The sequence below is a fragment of the Melitaea cinxia genome, chromosome 6 (assembly GCF_905220565.1).
Source record: "Melitaea cinxia chromosome 6, ilMelCinx1.1, whole genome shotgun sequence".
In the NCBI taxonomy this organism is placed as follows: Eukaryota; Metazoa; Arthropoda; class Insecta; order Lepidoptera; family Nymphalidae; genus Melitaea; species Melitaea cinxia.
Window position 1 is genome coordinate 7,648,980 of NC_059399.1, and position 23,833 is coordinate 7,672,812.

Below are 23,833 nucleotides of genomic sequence, written 5' to 3' on the forward strand. Positions count from 1 at the left end.
TTATGGTATAAGCTATTGAGATTTGGCATAAAAATTATAGATTTTATTCATAAAACGCAACCTTTTCAATACATTTAGGTACTACAATTTTGAAGAGGCATCGTTTGATCTTACAGACTATTAATTTATCCACATATAATTAAAAATAACAAACATATTTTGAGTGCATAAGCATTGCAACGAAAAATATTTAAAAATATATCAGAAAATACAAATGTAAGGTTATAAATGTAGCATGGATCAAGATGCAAAAACGTGGAAATCTGAATGGAGTTTACGTGACGAAACCTACTGACAACTACAAAACTTTTCAAATAAAAAGTTAATTACTTGTATATACATTCAAATGGCACTTTTGCGACTCGAACAAATAGTAATAAATTATTCAAATAAGTAAACCCTCAGTCGCACGTCACCGGCAGATAGGTTTGATGCAATAAAGTGTCATTATACAAATGAATCAAAGAAGATGCAACGAATCTCTTAACACACAAGTGGTCTACAAGGATTCGCTTATGTACAAATTATTATGGTACCAGGTAAGGGACTGGTGCGGTCTGCCTGCCTCAACATTTGGGCACTCTTGGAGTTCCTCATCGAACCTGCGTAAACAAAATAAATAATATCTATGCATAGTGGTAAAAGCACTAGATCCTAATTTCGGTGTCGCCCTGTAAACTCAATAAAAAAAAAATCAAAGAAGCGAAAAGTAAAAAGAGTATTATCGTTTAAGTCAAAATTACAATAAATTTGTAATTGAAGGTTTTCTCCGAATGTCTTGTCTTTTCAATGTGTCAGTGGCTCGGAAAGTGAGAGTAGTTCTAAACCCTTGTGATAAGTAATTGTTATTTACATTATTTTTTTACGATATAGTGCAAGTGATAGTTAATATTTAGTGATTTTAAAGACAATCACCGAAAGACAAATGCATGCGATATCAGCACGACACGCGCCAAGCCATGCACCACTTACGGTAAGAGGAGTAAAGACCTTTTTATTTATATTTAATGCGAAAACTTATACAAGGATATAAAAAATAAAGCTTTTCTGTTCTGACTTTTATTGTAACAGTAACAATACATATCACAGAACGCGGGGCGTTTCGGGGTAACAATAGTTTCGCGTGCGGTTCACGAGCGGGCTAGAAACCGCACTAAGTCAGTGCTCTTTTCATTTCTAAGACATTTAAAAAATATTTTCGTTTCCTGACAGCAATTTTATAAGATCATTTTTTCTTTCGAACGCTGGCCTGAGGCTTGAGAATTGAAGGCGGGGGATCGCCGTTTTCATTTATGAAACATAATGGCTGTCCGAATGGGCGTGTCGTTGTTTCTTCCGATTCTGTAAAGATAACGGGCGAACAAAAATATATAAAAAATAAATAAAAATAAAATACATATTCGAATAGGATATACAAATGGAAATGATGTCAAGTTAGAATTTGTTCCATGACACATCCAGTGGGAGGACGGGAGTAAGCATCTATAGCGTGATCATTGAGCTTTATCTAGATTATCCTATTCATAACTAACACCGCTATTGCGACACATAATAAAAATAATACAAAATAAAACCACATAACGAAACGAGGCCTTTTAGCCCAATAAGAAGACGGGACAAATAAAGCTCGATTGCAGTGAGACAGAGAGCGATGCGCTACGACAGCCGTGGGCGCGTACTTTCCGGCAGAGAAACAGATCGGTGCTGCGGCGACCCGCGACGTGACTTCGATCCCCACATGGAAAAGCTCTTGACCCCAGCGAAGAGACGCCGCCGCACTCCACTCTCGGGCCGAGGCGCCGCGCCTATCGACAAGCACCGCTCAGTATCGACCGCACCCCGCCCCCGCCCTGCGCCCGCGACTTATGAATGCGTGCAAACAAATCGATTCTACTGAAAACGAGTGGTTTGAGTGTGCGGAGCCGCCGCGCGACCGTCACGCGTCGTCTTTGGAGCCGAGCGACACGGACAGTCGGCGGCGAGCGCGCATCGAGCCGAAAAGCGAGCGAGTCCGGGTGCCGCACCAGACCTGAGCTGGAGGAGACGGGCTGCGGTGCCACTGCCAGGCCGGCGGTCGGGCGCGCCGGAGAGCGCGCGGGCGGCGGCTCTTCCGGCGCCGACACGCGCACTACAGGGCCCCCGCGAGCATCCCCGCCACCCGGCTTCGCTATTTCATTAGCCCGCTTCAGAACTTGATAGGTCTGATCCACTTCCTCCTCTGAGCACCGATCGAAATGTTAATTCAGATGCCATTGGTACTACGAGTTAAAAAGTTTTGGAGGAACGCGGCAAAGGATACGGTCGTGTATCTTTTTTGTTAGTAGTGGTTTTTTGTAAAGTGATTGATATCTGTTCTTTGTCTAGAAGGACAGTACTTTAAAATTAGATTAGTTAATAAATGGAGGGCTAAGAAACGTGATAGGGGTCAATCCGCGTAATACTGTACCCTCATCATAGTGGCTATCGAAATCATCATCAAACTCGACCGATCTCTTGAAAGAGATCTTGGTAAGTCTCTGTCCAGGCAGCCAGCCGTCCTCCACCCCTGGACAATGTAATATTAGTGTCGAATTGTGATCCGTGAGAGTATTGAAAACTGTGTGAGTGTATGCAAGCTTTTAAGCAGTGATAATATAATATTCGAACTAATCTGTTGCTGCAGGCCCTGATGTAGCCGCAAAGTTGAACCAGATTTAGTTATGAAAATACACATAAGAGTAAATAACTTTTAAATATATAAAACTTTCATCACACTTATTTTACATAGTGTTGTTAATAAAACTTACCATCCCTGATAACTTAAGTGTAAGACATGTCGAATAACACTTTAACAAAAATAAATTGCTTGTAGTTAAACATTAGTAAATGTTTCTTTCTGAGGTTCTTTATTCCTTTCGATGTAAAAAACGAAATTTTTCACTGTAGAATATAGGTATCATCAAACTATATTCTTAGCGAACGGTAATCAATTAGACAATCAATTAGATAACTAATATGTATAACTTTAATATTTGTACACCTCATCATAAAATTATTAACGGTTGACTTACTTTCTTCATCAAAAGCAGCATCTTGGATTCTATGGGCCTCAATTTCTGAGGTGCTCTTTTGCCTGCGTAGGAGTCGAGATTTCGTTTGGCATTTACCGACTTGTGGCAAACAGTCACTGTGCACGTTCATCTTACAGATCCTGCATCGGAGTCCTTGGCGTGTGTGTCCTACAACAAAATAATTTTCATAAGTAACAGGTAGGGTAACAGAAAACCGAATCTAGGCTGTTATTTTTTATTATTATTCAATGATAGGTATTTGCAAAATTTACGAAAAATTATAACACACATATTTTGTTTTACATATCAAACATATTGAGAAATCTTTTCTTTTGCTAAAGATCCAATTAAAGGGCTGGCACTTTCTGAAGACCGAAATTACATTAAATGTCATACTCTCAATATGTTTTTTGTAGTTTATAGTATATTAAATGTTTTGATATGCATACATAGTAAATAAGTTTGCAGGTAGGTTAACGAAGAAAAACCGACTTCAATTATATCGACAAGTAACAACGTAGGTAGACGAAAAAATAGTCAAGTCAATACGCATTATCAAAGATTACCCCAAAAGTTGTAATCAGATCTCGATGAAATTTAAATGTGACCACATGATAAACACCGGCTTTCGATTAAAGTAAGAATCATCAAAATCGGAACACCCAGAAAAAGTTATGCGGATTTTCGAGAGTTTCCCTTGATTCTTCTGGGATCCCATCATCAGATCCTAGTTTCCTTATCATGGTACCAAACTAGGGATATCTCCTTTCCAACAGAAAAAGAATTATCAAAATCGGTTCATAAACGAGGGAGTTATCCCCGAATATACATTTAAAAAAAATATACGGTCGAATTGAGTAACCTCCTCCTTTTTTTGAAGTCGGTTAATAAATATATTATATACTCGGAGCTACATTACAAATATACTCGAAATAAGGTATTTATGTTATTTCACTACTTTTGTACATTGTGAAAATAGAAAAGACTACATGTCTCTAAGGGTTGGGTAGATAACTATGTAACAAGACAAATTTTTACGCAAAATTTGGACATCAGATAGTTGCGAATGTTACATGTTTAAATAATTGCACTGTACCTCTTCCTTGTTTTTTTCCTTTACTTTACCTTTTAATATTATTGCGTTACCTCCTCATTATTAATTGTGCTTAGGTTTTTTTAGTCGAATTATCTACAAACGTTCCTGCGCTGCTTAGAAGCAGGTGAACATTCCGTGGCCGGATCAACTTTTTTAGAAAACACAAAATATTTACGCCATTATGCCTCCCAGAATAGTCACTTAGCATTTAACTTTCTTAGCCGTTATAAATATCTAATAGACTCCTAGATAAAGAAGTTTTAAACAGTATACAAATAGTGAGTACAATTACAGTAGTATTCAAGTTATTGATTATTTCTATGTAGAGAAACTCTGAATCTGGTTAATCGTTTATCACTACATAGTATGAAACATAGTCGTTTCTCGCTGTCTGTATGTGTAGATCTTTAAAATTTTGAATTTGATGCGGCTTTCTTTAGTAAAATAGTGATTCCAGAGGAAGGTTTATATGTATAAAACAAGTATAATATAGTAGAGGAATACTGATAGTTTTTGCAACCGTGCGAAGCCGCGGCGGGTCGTTAGTTTATATATAATTCTTAATTATTTATTAACTTTTAGCAGATTATATAAAAGTCTCAACATAGCTTATATTCTGTTTCAGCTTTAATATGCGTTTCCATGGCAATGAGCAAAAGTATGTCACGTGCTTCCCGTACAATTAATTTATAAAATGGTAGATTACACAATGTTATTTAAAGCTGTGAGTTATATCTTGGTACACTTTACGCTCTCTAGGCTGGTCATAGAAACGATATAAATCATATATTTAGTTTACCCGATGACCTTATTCAAACAAATTAATCTCGTTATTAGGGCCGGGTAGACTATGAATCATTTTTATTTCAGAGTCCAAACGTATCTCAATCGCAAATAAGTAAAATGTCAAATTTCATTATTTATCTTATTAATTGACTAGTCGTTTGCCCGATGGTAATTGCGTCGACAGTTTATTTTACCCCAAACAGACTTAGTTTTTGTAATATTTATGGACTCGTAATATAAATGAAATTAAATACCTGACCGGCAGACTTACGTACTGTCAGACACATGGAATTAAAATTATCGTAACGTTTTGTGAAATTGTTCAACAGAATGAATGAATGAATTCTCTACAGAATGTTATGTATGAAAAAAAAATTGCTGAATGTTTCGAACCGTTCTCGAGTTTTGCGCTTAACAACACATTATCGATTTATTTTTGTTTATATAAATACAAAATGATTAGAGGTATTAAAAACGTTGAAAACTTTTATTTTAGCAAAGCCAAACACTAACTACCGTAAATTTAACTTGATAGATAAATGATTGAACTTTAAAACCAACTTTTCGAGTTAAAAGTGTTGTTCGTGATTTTGTTATTGTTAGCTGTAAAGAACAGTGCTTAGAACCGTTGATTTGTGTCCGAGCGTTAAATTCTTTTTAATTTTTTTTTTTGCATACAATCTTTGACATTTTCGTATGTTCTTGACATATCAATTCTACTACTGTACTAATATTATTTGCCTCAATCCATTCTGCTTTATCATCATTCTTATACAACGTATGGAGACTGATCTATAACATAAGTAGGTATAACGATAATAACACATTGTTGTGACCTCTCATTAGTGTGTCTCTTAGTCAACAGAGACCAACTAATTGGGGGCAAAACTTTAATTGGTTGAAACCACAAATGAAAGTGGTTCGAGTGGCTGTTAAAAAAACTGGTAAAGTGTGACTCCGGCTGGTACGAGATGAAATATAGCAAATTATTTGCAAGATTACATATTTATGTTCAAGATAGTATACATTTTTCAAAAACTACCCAACTCGAAAGCTAGAGAGTGAATCATCTAACTTATTGGACAAAGGATTCGATTATTATTGAAACATACTACACCATATAACTGCTAAACAATTTACATAAGTTGTAAAGTGTAAATACGTAAGTATAAGTGCAATAGTTCTTAAAAAGGTTTATTTTAAGAAGTCTTTTGACTATTTTGCTCCCTAAAATTAGAGGTTTTGTTGTTACTTCTATCTTTGTAAAACCTGACCTCCACTAAAATATGTCGGAAATTAAGAAGCTTATCTGTTAGCCTTTAGGAATCAAGTGATGATATTAATCAGAAGTTTAAGTATAGAAAATTTATAGAAATCTTAGTGAGACCAACCTTGTACAGTTTTCACAGAGGAGGTGTTACTTTATTAAGAACTAGCTAGTACTTGCATTAAAAAAAAAATATTAGGAACTACTGGTCTACGTTTTCAAGTAATTAGTATCCCGTTTGTATCCAGTTTCATCAGTCTACGTATGAGTAACTAAGTACGGAATGACTTCATTTAAAAATGAAAGAGCAAATAAAACAGGCTAATATAAAAATTAAATTGAATAGTTGCTAGGTAATGCTAAGTGAGATAGAATATCAGTCTATTTTTGTGACAAAATATGCCACACTATCAACATTTACAGCATAAAGCCAATCTTTATGCGGTTGTTCTTGTGTTGGAAATGGATCATAAATTCGACGCATTCACGCGATGGTGTTCTTCTTGAAAGAAGAAGAGCCAGCACTATCTGAAGGATTAAATGTAGTTGAATTATTTTCTTTCTTATTTTCCATTTTTGCAAGATATTGTCACTTATTTGGTAATATTTGTATTAGTCACCACGCTTAGCACATATTCAAAGATGGCAAACAAGCACACGGTTCCGGCTAATATTAAAAGGTATCTGCTTAACATCAGGTGGTAGTAGGTGTATCTTATTGCCGTCGCCTATACTAGGAGCGTTGTAAGTGCGTTGCCGACTCTATCCTCAACCCTCAACAAGAGCTCTAGCCTTCCTTATCCCAGGAACACAACATTATTCGAGAGCACTTTATTAAGCTGTGAATTTTCTGTAAGGTTGAGGTTCTTCCCCAATCGGGTTGTTCCATATTTAATATTAATCTAATATTTAAAATTCTCGTGTCGCGGTGTTTGTAGTTAAACTTCTCCGAAACGGCTTGGCCGATTCTCATGAAATTTTGTGTGGAGAATCGAACAACATCTATTTTTCATAACCCAAAGTTATAAGGGGGGGGGGGGGGTGAGAATGTTTTTATTTTATTTATTTTATTAGGTTAATAAAATATATGGCAAAAAACAACGTTTACGTTTTATATAAATTTTATATGGTTTAGATACAAGTTATTAATATATATACAATAGAATTAAATCAGTGATTCTTTAGTGTAATCACCATAATGAATTTTAACATCACTTTATTAATCGATTACGTTCTTCTACGAATGTACAAAAATGTAATATTTCAATTCGTTAGAAAAATCGGTACCAACCACAAAAATAAAATAATAGTTCGTTGACATAACGTTATTCTACCATTATTGTGTCAGGCCGTGACGGACTCCACGTAACTTACTATAAATTATTTATATTATTAATGTTGTTTTAATGTTTTCCATTAAAATCTAAAAAAAGTAATTATATTTTGTCACAATCAAATACTAAACTGACTGCATTTAAACTCCAACTATGATGGGTTAATTTAGTTATGGTCTTACATTTTAAAACTCGTGAAAAGAAATTTACCTCGTAGAACTTGTGAGCATACATCGCATGGCGTGATTTTCTTGTATGTGTATTCTTGGAAGTTGTGGGCGTCCGAATCCCCAGCAGAGCGCATGTCGCGGGCCGCGCCGTTCCTCCTAGACAATTGTTTGTATTTTAAAATTTTAATTAATGATATTCATCTTAAGATAATAATGACAAATAAACTTAAATTACATAGATATAAAAATATTACAACAAGTGAAAAATTTACGACCTTCTTTATAATGCAATCCTTATAAATAATTAAAAATCTATTAACCTAAATTGTTTATAACTAACAAAATTAAAAGAAATTAATCAAATGAGTGTCTCTATTACGTGTTAAATAAAAAAAAAATGTTACATTCGATATATTAAAGGATTCTAATTAAAATAATATTTTTTATTATATGCATTGACGTTAGATGTACCAACAGTTTTTTTGCTTTCATAAAGGCGCTTTAGTAATCATTGATCAACAGAGTGATGTATGAATGGGTTATTTATTACCCCGTTGGTACTTTTCAGTGAGTGACAGACGGGTAATTTACGCCATATATTGATCTATCAGGACAAGGTCAAGAGCATGGCTCGACGCTAGGTCAGGCATTACATTGTAGAGCTTATGAAAATTACTTTGCAAATAAAATTTTAAGGGGTTTTAACCTAATACTCTTTATTAGACATAGTCTTTTCTAAAAGAAAGTAATTTATTATATCAATATTATTAATATTTAATGCAATTAGCCGTGAAATGTGTTATATTTAGTATGCAGTCAGTACATTGGTATGCAGAAATATATATTAAACTTTTTTCTGACTGACTAATAAAATGATGAAATACTATTTTAAATATTTAATAGCGTTACTTACGTTTATTTCTAGTGAGGTCATTAGGGAGTGATAGGAATTTAAATATTGTGTTTTAGGCGTGCTTGGTAATTACAGTACAGGATTTTGCATGGCAAATCATAGCTTTCATACAATATATGCAGAATTTAAGCAAACATAACTAAGCAGGACATTAAGTTGTTTAAGCGATGGAAACTTTCAAAGATATCATTATTAAGTTTATATTGACTCATGTCGGGTAACATAGAAGGCTAGTTAGTTACACCTAAGGGGAAGGTTTACCTCATCGCCATAACCGTAGACACCGCGTGGTACATTTGATTTTTTCTTATGATGCAAGAAGAGAACATCAAAATGAACATGATAAGTGGTTAAATTATTTTATTAAAAATGCAATCAAATCTGTGATACATCACATATTTTATTAAGCTGTAAGTTGATCGTGACAAAGATACAAAATATATTTATATCACAACATTTATATCACATGCCTTTGTGATTACATAATAACCTAACAATATTAGAAAAACGATGAACTTACAACTAATATGAGATTTAATAAAATGGCTTGTACTATTCAAAATGGTGACAAATCAATAAACACGGCTGAAGTATTGAAAATTTATGGTTGATATTATTAAAACATGAAACGGTTTCTGTAATCTTTTTTTCGGTAGAAGTCAAATAAAAAATAATAATAATAATACTGATTATCAAACAATATAGCAAAAAATGACTTCTAGCAAAATATTTTAATATGAGTTTTGAAAAAAATTGCGTCTGAAACAGTGTTGCATTTATTTAATCACACCTACAAATATAAGGGTATATAATATGTAAGAATGACAAACAAAATACTTTATTTATTTTTCTTGCTTGTCTTTAAATCGGTTAGTTAAATTCAGAACGAATATATAAGGGAGGATTCAGACTTTGGCTTACTCACTACGAAATGTCTGGAACTTTAAGGTTTAAAGAAATCGTTTGAAATGTAAGGATAAACTAGAAAAGGGATTGGCGAAAGTCTTTTTGTTTTGAAAAAGAAAAAGTTATGGCAGTCCTAACTTAAGCTGTACGAAGCGTATCTGGGGTACTAATACAATTATGGTAATAAGAATAAATACCTTATAAGATTTACCGGACAAATTACGGCAACGTACGTTCAATAATTACTTAATCTATATGTAATGGCCAATTTTGTTTCTAAATATTTACAATTAAAATAAAAGTGATAAAGAATTATGTCTTATTTTTTTTATTAGCAACTTATAATATAATAATAATAACTAGATAAATTACATTAAACTAAAAAAACCTTAACCTTAAACCTTAAACCTTATATATACATAATATGATAACTAAAAAATATTAAAAGGAGTCCCTTTAGGCAAGGTTCCAAAGATACTGGCAGCGTTCTGTCTTATTTAAATATACATATAAACGATACTTTTTTATGAAACATACATAAAATATAAGTGTCAATATTTCATGTATGTTTTTACGATTCAGTGAAGACATCATTTCTCCATGTTTTGTATACACCTCGTTATCTAGAAAAGTATATTTATCTAAGCTTATATTTATTTACTCCGAACTAAATCTTGAATATATCAGAATTGAATTTCTTAACAGTAGATACTTGGTTGCACAGAAATATGTACCATGTATATATGAGCTGATATAATTTTGATTTCGTATAAATATATAACCTTTGCCATCGATTTTACGTGTAATTTTCTATATATTATTTTTTTAGTGCAATAAAGTATATAACATAATAAAAATTTCATATAAAACAAAGCCGTTGGTTGACCCAATATAATAAAGTATCAGTGTAATATCTTTATTAAACTTAAAATATTAACGTATTATATATGATAATCAAACTTTTTGTTTTCATTTCTAATTTTTGGTTTATAATACTAGATAATAATCACATTTAACGATTTGAAGCCGTATAAAAATTTGCTTTGAAGCAGTTGTGACGGCTAACGATGCGGTTTCTTGACCGCTTAATCCTGTTTCTAATTATTTTTTCATGTCAAGTGTACTTGTATTATTCTCGATTCAGTTATAGGATTATTGTGTTGTGTTATGTTTTTCAATTTCCATTTATTTACATATTGTATTCTATTACATTTGTGCTATCTATTAGCACTGTAATGTATATTTTATTCAGTAAGAATAATAAAATTAACTTTTTCTTTAAAATAATGCTACTGTCCGACTAGAAAAAAGGTCAGGCTCAACTAGATCATGTATCTGGACCGGATCAGGACAGAATGAGGCATGCCAGATCCGGCAAGCTCTATCAGGACCAGATCTGGTCCAGACAAGGTTAGCCTGACGTAAAATATAATCTAGTATGGTAAGGCATACTGGATCAGGACCCGGTCCGGTCCAGATAAGGACAGCCTGATGTAAAATATAATCAAGTAAGGTAAAGCATACTGGATCAGGGCCCGGTCCGGTCCAGATCAGGATAGCCATCATGTAAAATATAATCAACTATGGTAAGGCATACTAGGTCAGAACCCGCTCAGGTCCAGATCAGGATAGCTTGAAAGAAATTACGCGAACTGAGCCTGAATAGCGCTATCAATGTTTTGAAGCGCACTTAGTATATATGTATACAGTTATCGGGACAGTCTAGCGGGGGGTCCATTTCTACACAGTGGAGCAGTCGTAAGTAGTAGGAAGTAGTTAATTAGTAGTTAATTATTAGAAGTTAATAAATAAAATTTATTTAATAACAATAGTTAATTAATAATATAAAAATAAATTAAAATAATTGATATTTAAAGTAAAAACATAAATAAATAATACATTGGCAAAAATAAACGGAAATAAATATTATAATAATTATGTTAAGTAACATATTTATACTATCAATTCGCTTTTTTTTGTTTAACATTTTTTTTAAGAATATACATTCGTGTTTTTTAAAAGGACCGTACCGAACCGGCTGATCAGGATGAGATGAGATTTCCTGATCTGGACCCCATCAGAAAATCACATCTCACCCTGATAAGGTCCAGACCAATCATCTGCGTTACATGCCTTATCTAGTCCTAATCAGGCATGCATGGTCCGGCCCTTCTAAGGAAGACGAAAAAATTTCTACTTGAGCTCTTACGACACTCACGGGATGAGAGGGGATGGCTATATTCTTTACTGCCATAACCACACAGCAGTCGTCTGACTGTCCATAGAACAGTGTCGTATCGCGGTCACCAACCCGCCTGCCCAGCGTGGCGACTATGGGCAAAACACACGAGTTCACGCCATTTTTGCCGTGAACAAGGGGTGGCCTATGTCCAGCGGTGGTCTGCGATAGGCTGAAGCGATGATGAAATATAATTTGATACGAAAGTCTTATTTTGTGTTAAACGTTCAATAATTCAATTTTGGTTAACATGAATTTGTTTACTCTTGGTATTCGACAACGTATTAATATATCGACCTTATGCAGAGGAAATTAACAAAACAGTATGGGTGTTCCCAATATACAAATAAATATTAAAATATTATTGTAAATAGAGAAGTTATTGATGTAATATTAAATATATACTTATATAGTCATATATATACACACATATACATATGCCTAAATATATATTGTAATTATATATATCAATAAGATATATTTCTTCATTATGTTTTTAAATAACGCGAGAAATTTTGCGCGTCTCTCTCCAAAAAGGAATTCCATAAACTAATTGATTATTATGTTTTCCAACGCAAAGCTTGAGATCAAATTCTAAACACAAATGTAGCTCTTGAAAATCCAGCGGTACCCAATCAGATTTGATTCAATTTGTAACGTATTCACTTTTGCCTGGAAGACATATCTCCTAGCGTTTCTATAACATCAAATTAATGAGAAAATATGAATGTTATCTAACGCTGTATTTGTTTTATTGTGGTACAATAAAGCTATCTTTATTTCATTATCCTACTTTTTTATATATTATGGTTTGTTAAAAGTGACAGATATGATGAAATTGTAAACTTAAATTCTAAAATCGTTACTTGAATAAATTTCAATAAAACTGATAACATCTTTGGTATTCAATTATTCATATTTAGAACTTTGGAACTCAATAAAATCATTTTTTTACGGTTGCAAATTGATCGAGATCAAATTGATTGATCGATTTTATTTAAATAAATGAATTTCGCCGCAGCGCATCACGTATTTTTTAATACTACTAGTCGCCCAGTGGTCGAAATTCGACCATAAGTAATTTAAATGATAAGTTTGAACATTATTAAAGTTATTTTATCAAAGACTATACTTCTATAATAAAAATGAAAAGATTATATATGCTTGTGTTTGTCAAATACATGGTAGTATGTGTAATGTTTTTTTACCGATTTAATTTATTTTTATGCAATTTACAATTTGAAAAATTCAATTTTAAAAAAATAAGACAATTTAATTTACAATTTAAAAAAAAGATAAGTATAATTATTCTGTACTGCTTCTTCATATAAGTGTGCGAAATTTCATACTCCTTCCGCGCAGTTTTCATAAAAATGGGTACAAAGTTTTTGCTTCACGTCATTTATAATTTGATACCAATGCTTCACGTATTAAATAGATTATTGAATTTTATTTTCAACATCAATAAACTCTCACAAATACGACACTGTTTGATAAATTAGACATTGTTTTCATCTTTAACATTTCTAACTAAGATATAGTTATTAATTTAGATGTTCAATGTTTCGTACATGTGGGTACTTTGTAAGCAATATTTTATATGTTTAATATGACGTGACTTATACGTTTGTAGGTTGCGATATAATATGAAACTCAAGGTCGTTTTAAGTGCAGAAAGTCTTGAGGAAAACTGTATTGTCTTTTATATAAACGCGACCAAACAGTTTTTCAATTGTGACTTCAATATAGAATAACTTTCACTTATACCTCGTTGTACATTTTGTTTAAAAGTTGAAGCTATTTTCTTTTATATATTCGTTACCGGACAGACTTCGTCCAGTCAAAAAAAAAAATATAGTAATTTTTTTTCAGTATTAAAACCTCCCGTGGGCCTTAAAGAACATACAAAAAAAAAATTAGCCGAATCAGTAGAGCCATTCTCCTGAAAATTGTGTTATTTACTTGAAATAACGGTTTGCACGTTAGTTAATTTAAACCTTTTACATTCATTAAAAACAGTAAGTCTTCGCGCCAAATGAGCATAGCAAAATAAAACATGTTCTATTATAACCTTTTTATTCTGTGTGATGACGTTGGTTCAGATTTATAATAAACCTATAGACTGTTTTGCGCTTTTATACTCTTTTGACATTTACAGGTATATATAAATATACTAGCTGTGCCCGCAGCTTCGCCCGCGTTGAAATCAATGTGTCACAAAGTTTTCCCGTCACTCTTCCAGTGAAACTCCCATCAAAATCGGCTTAGCCATTCTGTAAACCTTCATCTTGAAGCCCTTTCTCCATTGGTGAAACCGCATGAAAATCCGTTCAGTAGATTTTGAGGGAATCGATCACATACACTTTTTGGGGACTTTGTTTTATAATACACTAACTGTTGCCCGTGACTACGTCCGCGTGGTTATAAAGATATGCGCTTAACGCAAATTATTTTTTTATTTCAGTCACTTGAAATGCTTATCACACTGAGTAACTTTTTAAAAGGCACAATTTAGTATAATTTAATAGTTATTTTTATAAAACCCCGCTATACACCACATTTTTAGTTTTATTTTCAGGCTGCAGTGTATATATATAGATTACCTTAGTAATATTTGATAAAACGTTTCAGTGATGTTTAATGAAAATTATAACTAGATCGGAGCCCGCCTGCAGTTGATAATTGACATAGTTAATAGTGTTTGGCTTCCTGGATGATGAAAAGCTGGCCTAGATTACTAGATAGGTACTAACGTAATTGTACATTTGAATTTTTTTTAATATACAAACAATATTGTATAGGTATAGAACACTCAAAACAATTATGTTTTTATTACAAATAGTTATATAATAATAATAATAATGACATTTATTTCGGGACTAGCCCATATAGTGTTAGTAACAATGTTTCTTATAACCTAGTGTTAGTACAATAACAGAGAATAAATATAAAATAATTTTTATATTTATACATTTTTTTTTTCAAATCACATGGAGTTTTATCCAATGTCGCAGCATTGAACTCTCCCATCTATCTACAAATACTTTCAGAATACTATTGTGGCTGCCGCGGAAACGCTTAAGTAATGACGCACACCTCTTGCGCATGATAGCTTTGAAGTCATCAACGCGCCTTTCCGCGAACATCAGTGAGGCACTACAGCGCCACGGCAGCCCCAACAGTATCCTGAACGCATTATTGTATTGTACGCGGAGGTCACTGTAAACACGCAAGCTATAGCTGGTCCACGGACTGCACGTATAAAACGATTGGCAGAAGGCTTTAAAAAGAGTTATTTTGACATCTGTACAACGTGCAAATCTGCGAGCCAGCATGTTGCAACGAACCGACAGCGAGCTCCGCTCCCTGTCTATATCCTTATTATCTCCTAAGTTCTCGTTTACCCAATGACCCAAGTACTTAAAGCTGGTAACCCTAAGTAGCGGTGATCCGCAGAGCGATACATCAGGCATGGTTTTATAGCCTTTTGCACCCGCTTTAAAAACCATGATTTCGCTCTTTCTGGCATTATACTTGAGTCCTTGAGCCTCAGCATACACTTCACATATAGACAATAATCGTCTCAATGCACTGACCGATGGGCTCAGCAGCACCATGTCATCGGCATAACTAATATTATTCATGTTTATTCCGTCTACATGACACCCTATGCTACTGTTACTGAGCTCATCTATCAGATGATTCATGTATAGGTTGAAAAGTCGAGGCGAGCTCAATCCCCCTTGCCTCACCCCTCATTCCAACCGGTAAACATTTGAAAATGATTCCTCCCACTTTACACTATTACACGTTATATCATACACCGAAAAAAAAAACGTTAGTTCGTAAATTGGAACTACTTACTTAAATAAAATTATTTTAGTATTTGAAACTTATATCCAAGTAACATAGGATAAAACACGTTGACTGACACACTGTCGCAGTTGGTTGTGATACTGTCTTCCGCTCCAGAGGTACGGTTTCCATTACAGTACTGAGCCTCGGTATATTATGTATAATTAATTATTTAGCGAAAAATATATTAATGCGTGTATGATTAGTATACTTTACAAATAAAATACTTCGAATGGTAGCAGTCAAAGAGAAGCCATAAATGTCGACTATTGTCGACTCAAAAGGGTAATCGACTCAAATAATACGTCTAATCTTATCATGTGTCTCATAGGAATATATAATTTCATGCCATATTTATGCCTTATATTTTATAACACATGAAATATTTAATATTCAGGTTCTATACAAATTGTTTAGGTCTAGCTTGAGTTTCGAATAATGCGAGATAGACATACGTAACTTTATTCACTCGAGCATAAATGTAGAAATCGAGTGGAAGTCCGCTCGCAGGATGCAATCAACTTCCCCGTTGCAGCATGGAAATGTCATGTTATTGTTGAAGGTTATCAGATTCAGGGCTTTAGGATATAAATTAGTGCTATTGAACACTTTACTTTGTGCTTTATTACTCGTAATGTAACTATTAATTATTAATATTTATTGATTTGTCTCCATTGAAATATTAAAACGTGAAATGAAATGAAATGAAAACCTGCGTAAAATAACTTTATTATATTACGTTATGCAAATATTTCTCATATGTTTGGTTTTAATTTTAATAACCATAAAATATAAAGCAGTAACATTTAATACAAGCTGTAAAAATGCTTACTTGTCCGGCGGTGCAGCATGTGGTGGTGGTGCACTGGGAGGCTTGAGGCTACGAAAGGCTTTAAGCCACTTGTTCTTCATACTGCCCGCAGAAGAAGACGATAGCTTCCGATCAGCCGCAGCTATGCTACTATCTGCTTTAGCCGCAAACAGCTCCCTCTGATAACAAAATCAATTAATTAATGCAGTTGCCGTGTGCTCCGGGAGTTATGCCAAATCTGTATAAAATAGTATTTTCTTATAAAAAAATAACAAGTTTGAGCTTTTATATTTCAATTATGTGAAGGTATAATTGATACATCAACTAAAACCTTACGTAATGCAGATGAATTTGAATACTCAAAGTGTGTTACTTGTAGATACATATTATGTAAGTTTTTCTGTAGGTATCTTTACTGGAGACTTTTATTTTATTGAAATTTAATAATACAGAGAAGTTATGGATGTGCTTAATGGATCCATATAAACTACGCGACTGTGGAAAACCTTATTGGCAACGTGACCGTACTGCAAGACGAAATAAAACCGTAGTAATGTGTATTATTTCTTTTCTAAGAATAGTTTGTGATTTGTAGACCGTTTATTGTCATGTTTGCTATGCTTGACATTAAAAGATTACTTTATTGATTTTGAGATTAAGAACAAAAACTTCTCATGCGTGATGTTCTTTCTACTGAAAAACTTTACAATTGCTCGTAGTTGAGGTTTGAACGAATCAATACTAAAGTTTTATGTGTACCATATTATTATTTTATTTTTTAACTACTAAATAACTAATAGCAGGTGTATGGGTTCAATGGACATATTGTCATGCATACTTTATACATAGACCTTACCTAGAATGTTGTTTGATAAAGAATTATTTGAACGAGTTTATCTATTCGTCGGTTTTGTACTTGAATGAAAGTTTTTTTTTTAAACCGACTTCCAAAAAAGGAGGAGGTTCTCAATTCGACTGTATTTTTTTTTATGTATGTTACTTCAGGAGTTTTGACCGTGTGGACCGATTTCGACAAATTTTGACTATTTTTTCGTCTACCTACGTTGTATTACTTGTCGATGTAATTGAAGTCGGTTATTTTTTCGTTCGCGAGCAAATACAATTATTGAAAATTGTGGTTAATATTACTTCATGTAAAACAATTTATTTGCGCCAAAAACAATGAATTCTTACATAATATTAAAGTTCGACTATCGAACTATTAAATAAAATTAATAAAGTAGTCTATTTCTGTTATTGGTAAAACGATTTATGATATGCCTTTGTTCAGCCATATTTCACAGTGTCTGTCGGTGTGCAAGTCCGACTCGCACTTGGTTGGTTTTTTAATATAGGAATAGTAAAAAACGTTTTCTTGGTTATACGAAAAATAAGAGTCAAATGTCACATTGAGTGACGGTACAACAAACTTTATCACTTAACGACTAAAAGCTTTGGAGAATTTTTAGACGGAAATATAGACTGTAAGATGCCCCAGGCACCATTTGTCACATGCGAAAAATATTGATAGATATACTATACCTCTAAAGGTATTATAACTTTAAGACATATATATGTTACCGGAGACTGTAAGCTTTTTATATTGGTTCTAAAATAGCACCAGGTAGGTTTTAAAATGTTTGGCGAATACTGCCAATACATTTTTCACGTTCCTATTGCAATATGCTAGTTTACATTTAGCTGGAAATTTGATCACAAATCAATCATTATTTCACATCCCTAGTACGTATAATCGGCTTGCGCGGACTCAAGCAATAGCCCCTTTGGCCCTAAGGTAAATACTTCCATGGTCTAATACTGATACTGCCGTGCAAGTAACAGGCAGTAAATAACAGCGATACGTATTGAATGGGACAATTTAAATTACCCAAAAAATAAAAATTATCTGAATTTAACACCATATTATTTTGTTGTATAAGCTGCACTGATGCACATTCTTATTAAGTGAATCGTTTTTTTTTTTTAATTTCTATTATAATTTGACATCAGCTATGCATTTACCTTATTTAATTTTTATTAAATTTTAGATTGAAAACAGCCATTATGCTGACACTTTTGTGTTAAAAAAAACGCATTTTTGGGTTAAATATTCAATAGAAGCATTAATTGATCTAGTATTTGTTTCAAGTTTCTATCAATTATCGCCAAAATAACAGTAACTGCCTTTTGGCACCGAAAACAAATAAGTTACGTAACAGCTTGTTAGTGTCACACTAGAGGCTGAACACCACTTCTTATAATGACTAGATGCTCCAACGCGGGCGTCAGGGGTTCAGATATGCCTTTGACATTTTGTGACGAAGTTGCATATTTTAATTTTTATAGCATTTTATATAACGTCAATATTGTACTATAACGTATCAAACATCCCTCATATAATAATCGGTTACTTTAGCAAGTATCATTTTCATATTATATCTGACTTATTCGTAAAAGATTGTGTTTCGTCTTTTATTTATTGCTTTGGTGTCTGAGCGAAAATAGACGAAACTGAAACATCAAACAGAGCAATAAATTATTACAGTTTCAATCAACTTTTGATACAAAAATCATAATCTTAGTATTAAATATGTAATAGAAAAGGAAATACCAGACCAGCCCCGGCTTCGCACAGTTGCAATGCTGATACTAAATATACTGCAGAATGTCTTTATTTATGGTGTGAAACTAGCTTATAGTATGGTTATTAACATAATAACAACAACATTAAAATATGCGTCGTTAGATTACACGTTTTTACAGAATGCGTTGAAGAAATAAAGGTTCACTGCTCGTTGCCCGTAGGTGATAGCGTGATAATATGTAGCCTATATGTCGACCCGACTTCTTAATAATATTCGTACCGTGCATTATTTTTTGAGTTTATTCCGGACATAAATACAGACAAACAGACAAAAATTCTAAAAACTATATTTTAGGCTTCGGTATCGATTGTAGATCACACCGCAAGTATTCTTTTAAAAAAATATTCAATGTACAGTTTTGACTTTCCTACCATTTTATTATATGTATAGATATTCTTATAGAATTCTGAACTATCCCAATAATGTGTTACATGTCATTAAACATTCATCCAACGCATATATGCAGAATATTCACCATCAACACGTATTGATCGCTAACTAGAATAACCAAATTAATTACCCAATTCGATTGAGTACTTGATACGAGTAGGACACATACGACACCATAGCTGTGGGATTAACTCCGGGGCGGTAAATTGTATAATATAATATATTCGATTTAGTATTTATATGATATTAAAGTACATAATATATTTATAGTTACATATTGAATATAATAATTATAATTTAAGCTTGCATTTTGTTGTCCCGAATTGAAGTCTTTATATTTGCATTTTTAATATTAACGTAAAGCTTTTTTGTATCTTGTTCAGTGGCTTAGTAATATTTTGGAAAAGTTAAATAAAACATATAAAAAAATGAGAATCAGAAGTGAAAGAGTCAGGTTGGATGAAAATTGAGTAACTAGTAGAACAATTGGAACAACCTATTTATTTCATCGCATCGCGAAGCTAAAGTCGCAAAAAACAGGGCCATTAGCAGGCGTTTAAAGTATGTTAAGTGTTAGAATGGTAAAACTATACTAGGAAATATAGCGTGGGCTCCTTCCCAGTTTAGACATACCGATGACATAGGCAGCACACTACAGCCCAGACAGATGTTTGACAGTTAAACTTCTAACTTTCCTTGCGGCTTAAGTTCTTGCACATGCTTAAACGAGTGAAAAAGCTTCCTTTCTACAAGTTGTAACTTGAATTTTTGAACTTTTATATTTTAGATTTCAGATTAAAATGATACCGAAGTATTATTTGTAAGGAAACAAGAATAAACGCGTTTTTTAATAAATTATAATAGAAATAGCCTTATTATAAAACACACAATTAAGTATCGTGTACACATGTACTATTAACAAGATTACTGTTATGTTTAATATGTTTGTTGATAACTAAGACTTTTCCAGCTAATAGCAGTTACATGTTTCAGTAGTATTTATTACATTCTACCCTGAGGTTATATTTCCTTACGTTGTTAGAGTAATGTCATGCATTAAGGACTTCTATGGTTTCATGATTAAAAGGATAGCGACATAAAATTCCTTTTTTCCCTTCCAACAACATCGGGAAAAATATTTAATCAATTACATTCATATAAAGCTGTTTGTCCTCAAAAGAAAACAATAAAAGAACGGTTGATTTTTTATTTTTTGACCAAAAAAATTACACTGATTTACAAAAAATGTTGTGGCAAGCTTATAAACTACTACAAAACGTTTAAATTTAATGGTTAAATGTTAGTTTTTGAAGAGTGGAAGACCTCGGTTAGTAGGTTACACTGCGTTTTATTCCCAAATCAAGATTTTTTTAGGAAAAACTCGGAAGTAAATATAGCTAGTAATGACGGTTTTCAATAACGCAGATTGCAAAGATTATTGATACCTATGATATGATGATGATGATGACAATACACGAAAAAGGTTGATCAGTTTGGTCTAAATAAAACTTCTTAAATTTGGAAGAAAAAAGAAAAGTCATAAAGCGGGTAATGGAGTAAATAATAATTATAGTCACTATCAATGTTATATCAATCGTATAATAGCAAAATCATCTATGGTACCATTTTTGACAACTTATGATAGTTAAATATAGTTTACTTGAGGGGCAATACAAACAATTTTAGTAGCATCAAGTAGATAGAAAACATGCAAATATTATCTTTGTGTCAATTAAAGTTATGTTTCTCACAAAAAGTTACTCCTACGCGTAACTAAATACGTCATACCAACTATTATCTTTAAAATAAATCCTACCATCTTATTTATTGAAGAAATAACCGATAATATATAAATGTGCTTGATAGTGTTGTCAAGGTTAGTCAGCAATCCCTTTCGTCTACCATACCGGAATTGTAGTTAGCTACGCTAAAACAAATTAAAAGTAAAATTTAATTATAGCATGAGGTTCGAAATTCGTATGCCATAATATAGCGATCTGAAATAAACGATTGCGTGATCTCCACTTCCCGTTTCGGGCAGGCATTATCTGATAAGTATACAATACAACACAAAACATCTATAAATATGGAAGAGAAAAAAAAAATACTATTATATTTTATAACGAACAGCTGACCTGAAAATGTTTTGTCGTTTTAAATAGCTTTGTGATAAATTACTTTGCACGTTTATTAATATCTTAAGCACATTTTGTACAAAACTAATACAAAAAAGATTGTTAACTGGCTCAAAACCAGGATCCAGATTCGTGTCAAGAACAAATAAAAACTTAGATTTAAGCTTCTTATCGCGAAAGAGTAGGCGTAGGTCGGGTTATCTAGCGTTGTGCTATTTTATTTATATTATTTGCATTCTCTTTACATTTTTGAGTTCTTAAAAAGGAACAGCGAGGTAATCTGAGTAAAGATAATGCCGTATTGTTGATAAATTATTTATTACCATCAGACATAAAATGCAAAGTACTGTTAAAAGATCATTAATAGCGTGCATGGTTTTTGCTATGTAATATTATTAAGTGCCTAATAACTTATTTTTCTATTACGAAATAGCACCGGTTACAATTACTATAGCTCAAGAACTCTTGAAACTTATACCTTGTATAATACGAGTTAAGACTCATAGTTAGCCTACAGAGTAATGTAGGTTTATGTCGATAATTATATATTATACTGAGTAAATGATAACGTTTTTAATTTAAGGAATCGAGAAATAGTTATGTGTGAAGATTTTGATATTTACTATTCTAGCAAATATTATTTAATACTAGCTGACCCGAAAGACATTGTTCTGTCTTGCAAAAGCGTGAAGTTTATTTAATCGTTACGTTTTCTGAACTTTTCCGATCTTCTAAGAATGCTCTATAAAAAAATAGCTGAATTAGTTCAACTAAGGCCCGTTTTTTGTGGTTTGCGCTTAGCAACACATTTAACGATTAATTTTTATTTATATACTAATTTATTATTTAACATTATATAATTATAAAGTAGAAAAAAGTTTAATACATGCGTGATACACTGACCACAAACAAAGAAGACTTGGTTTCATTTTAAGGATATTTAAATTATATCATATCACTCGTCATTTGTCAAACTTTTACTTGAATTACCTACTCGTATTGTGATTAGCATGTTGTCGTCGGGAATCTAAAAAACGTCGGAAATCTAAAAAGTTAATAAACCGCGATAAAATCCGAAAAAGTTGTTTCATTTCAATGAGTGAAATTCGCGTAAACATTAGAAAACAATATGTTGGCACTATTTGCAGTGATCTTGCTTTCTGCTCCAGGGGTTGTGTGTTCGATTCCCGCCCTAATCCAGGTGTAATATTTAATTCTAATAATAAAATAAAACAAATATACTACAAAAATAACAATATCAGACGGCTATTACCTATAACATGAGCATTAAATTGTTTATCTTCGGAATAAATGACCGTATGTATGTAAAAGATATAAATTTATATCTATGTAGTATATAACTGTATTCATATTTTATCGCAGAATCAATATCGATGCTATGTGAGAATTTACATATTTCGTTACATTTACAACACGTCCAATTAATTGGACTGTTTTTCCAACGTTTGGACGTGACACTTTTGCAAAAAAACATTTTTATTTTCTAAGACCACTTATAAAATATTGTAGTCACGCGTATTTGGTAGTCCTACAGGAATTGAAAGTTTTATATTAGCAATCATAAGTCCGCATTTATTACTTTGTTTATTCAATAGACTCATAACGTGAAGCTATCGATAGAAATGTAGAATTGTAGTGAGTCCAAAAAAAAACACATCTTATAGGACGCTCTATAAGATATACGATTAAAAGAAAAAGTAAGATGTTTTGTAACCACATACTGAGTAGACTTAATTTGTTAAAAGTGAAGATAGAATGATTCACATTTGAAACGTAGGAGACATATAGCTTAAGTGTTAACGAAAGTGATAATATGAGATACGGTTTAGAGGTATTTTTCACATTCTATTCTTAACAGATTTTTGATATTTCAAAGAGCGTTATAATTGTTTCTGTATTGACGTCAAGAGCTTAAAAAAAATCAGAGATGTTGTTTGCAACATAAAGGGAATACGTAGATACAAGATAGTAGACAGTAGTAGTAGTAGTATTAGTAGTACATACAGTAGATATACTTAGCACTTTAGAATAAAACTATTTAATATACGAGTTGTTAGCTACTGTTCATTATAACGCCGCTCCTATCAGACATTGCGTGATTTTTCATAGGCCGTAACCTAATAACCTTAATACATAGGTTTTCTCACGCAAGAATTTAGAATCGCAACGGTTGATCCTGAAATTAGCACGTACAGTCACTTTGTATTTATAGTAG

The 23,833-nt window shown here is 32.7% G+C and overlaps 1 protein-coding gene across 1 annotated transcript in view; it reads right to left on the reverse strand.

Moving 5' to 3' along the window:
• LOC123654298 overlaps window positions 1–23,833 on the reverse strand; it is a 139,718-nt gene that overhangs the window by 6,900 nt on the left and 108,985 nt on the right. The window contains exons 11-14 of the mRNA XM_045590213.1: window positions 16,449–16,606; window positions 7,744–7,859; window positions 3,051–3,218; window positions 2,030–2,218 (exon numbers count right to left, since the gene is read on the reverse strand). Of these exons, the coding sequence (XP_045446169.1) occupies window positions 2,030–2,218; window positions 3,051–3,218; window positions 7,744–7,859; window positions 16,449–16,606 (631 nt within the window). The remainder of the gene's footprint in view (window positions 1–2,029; window positions 2,219–3,050; window positions 3,219–7,743; window positions 7,860–16,448; window positions 16,607–23,833) is intronic.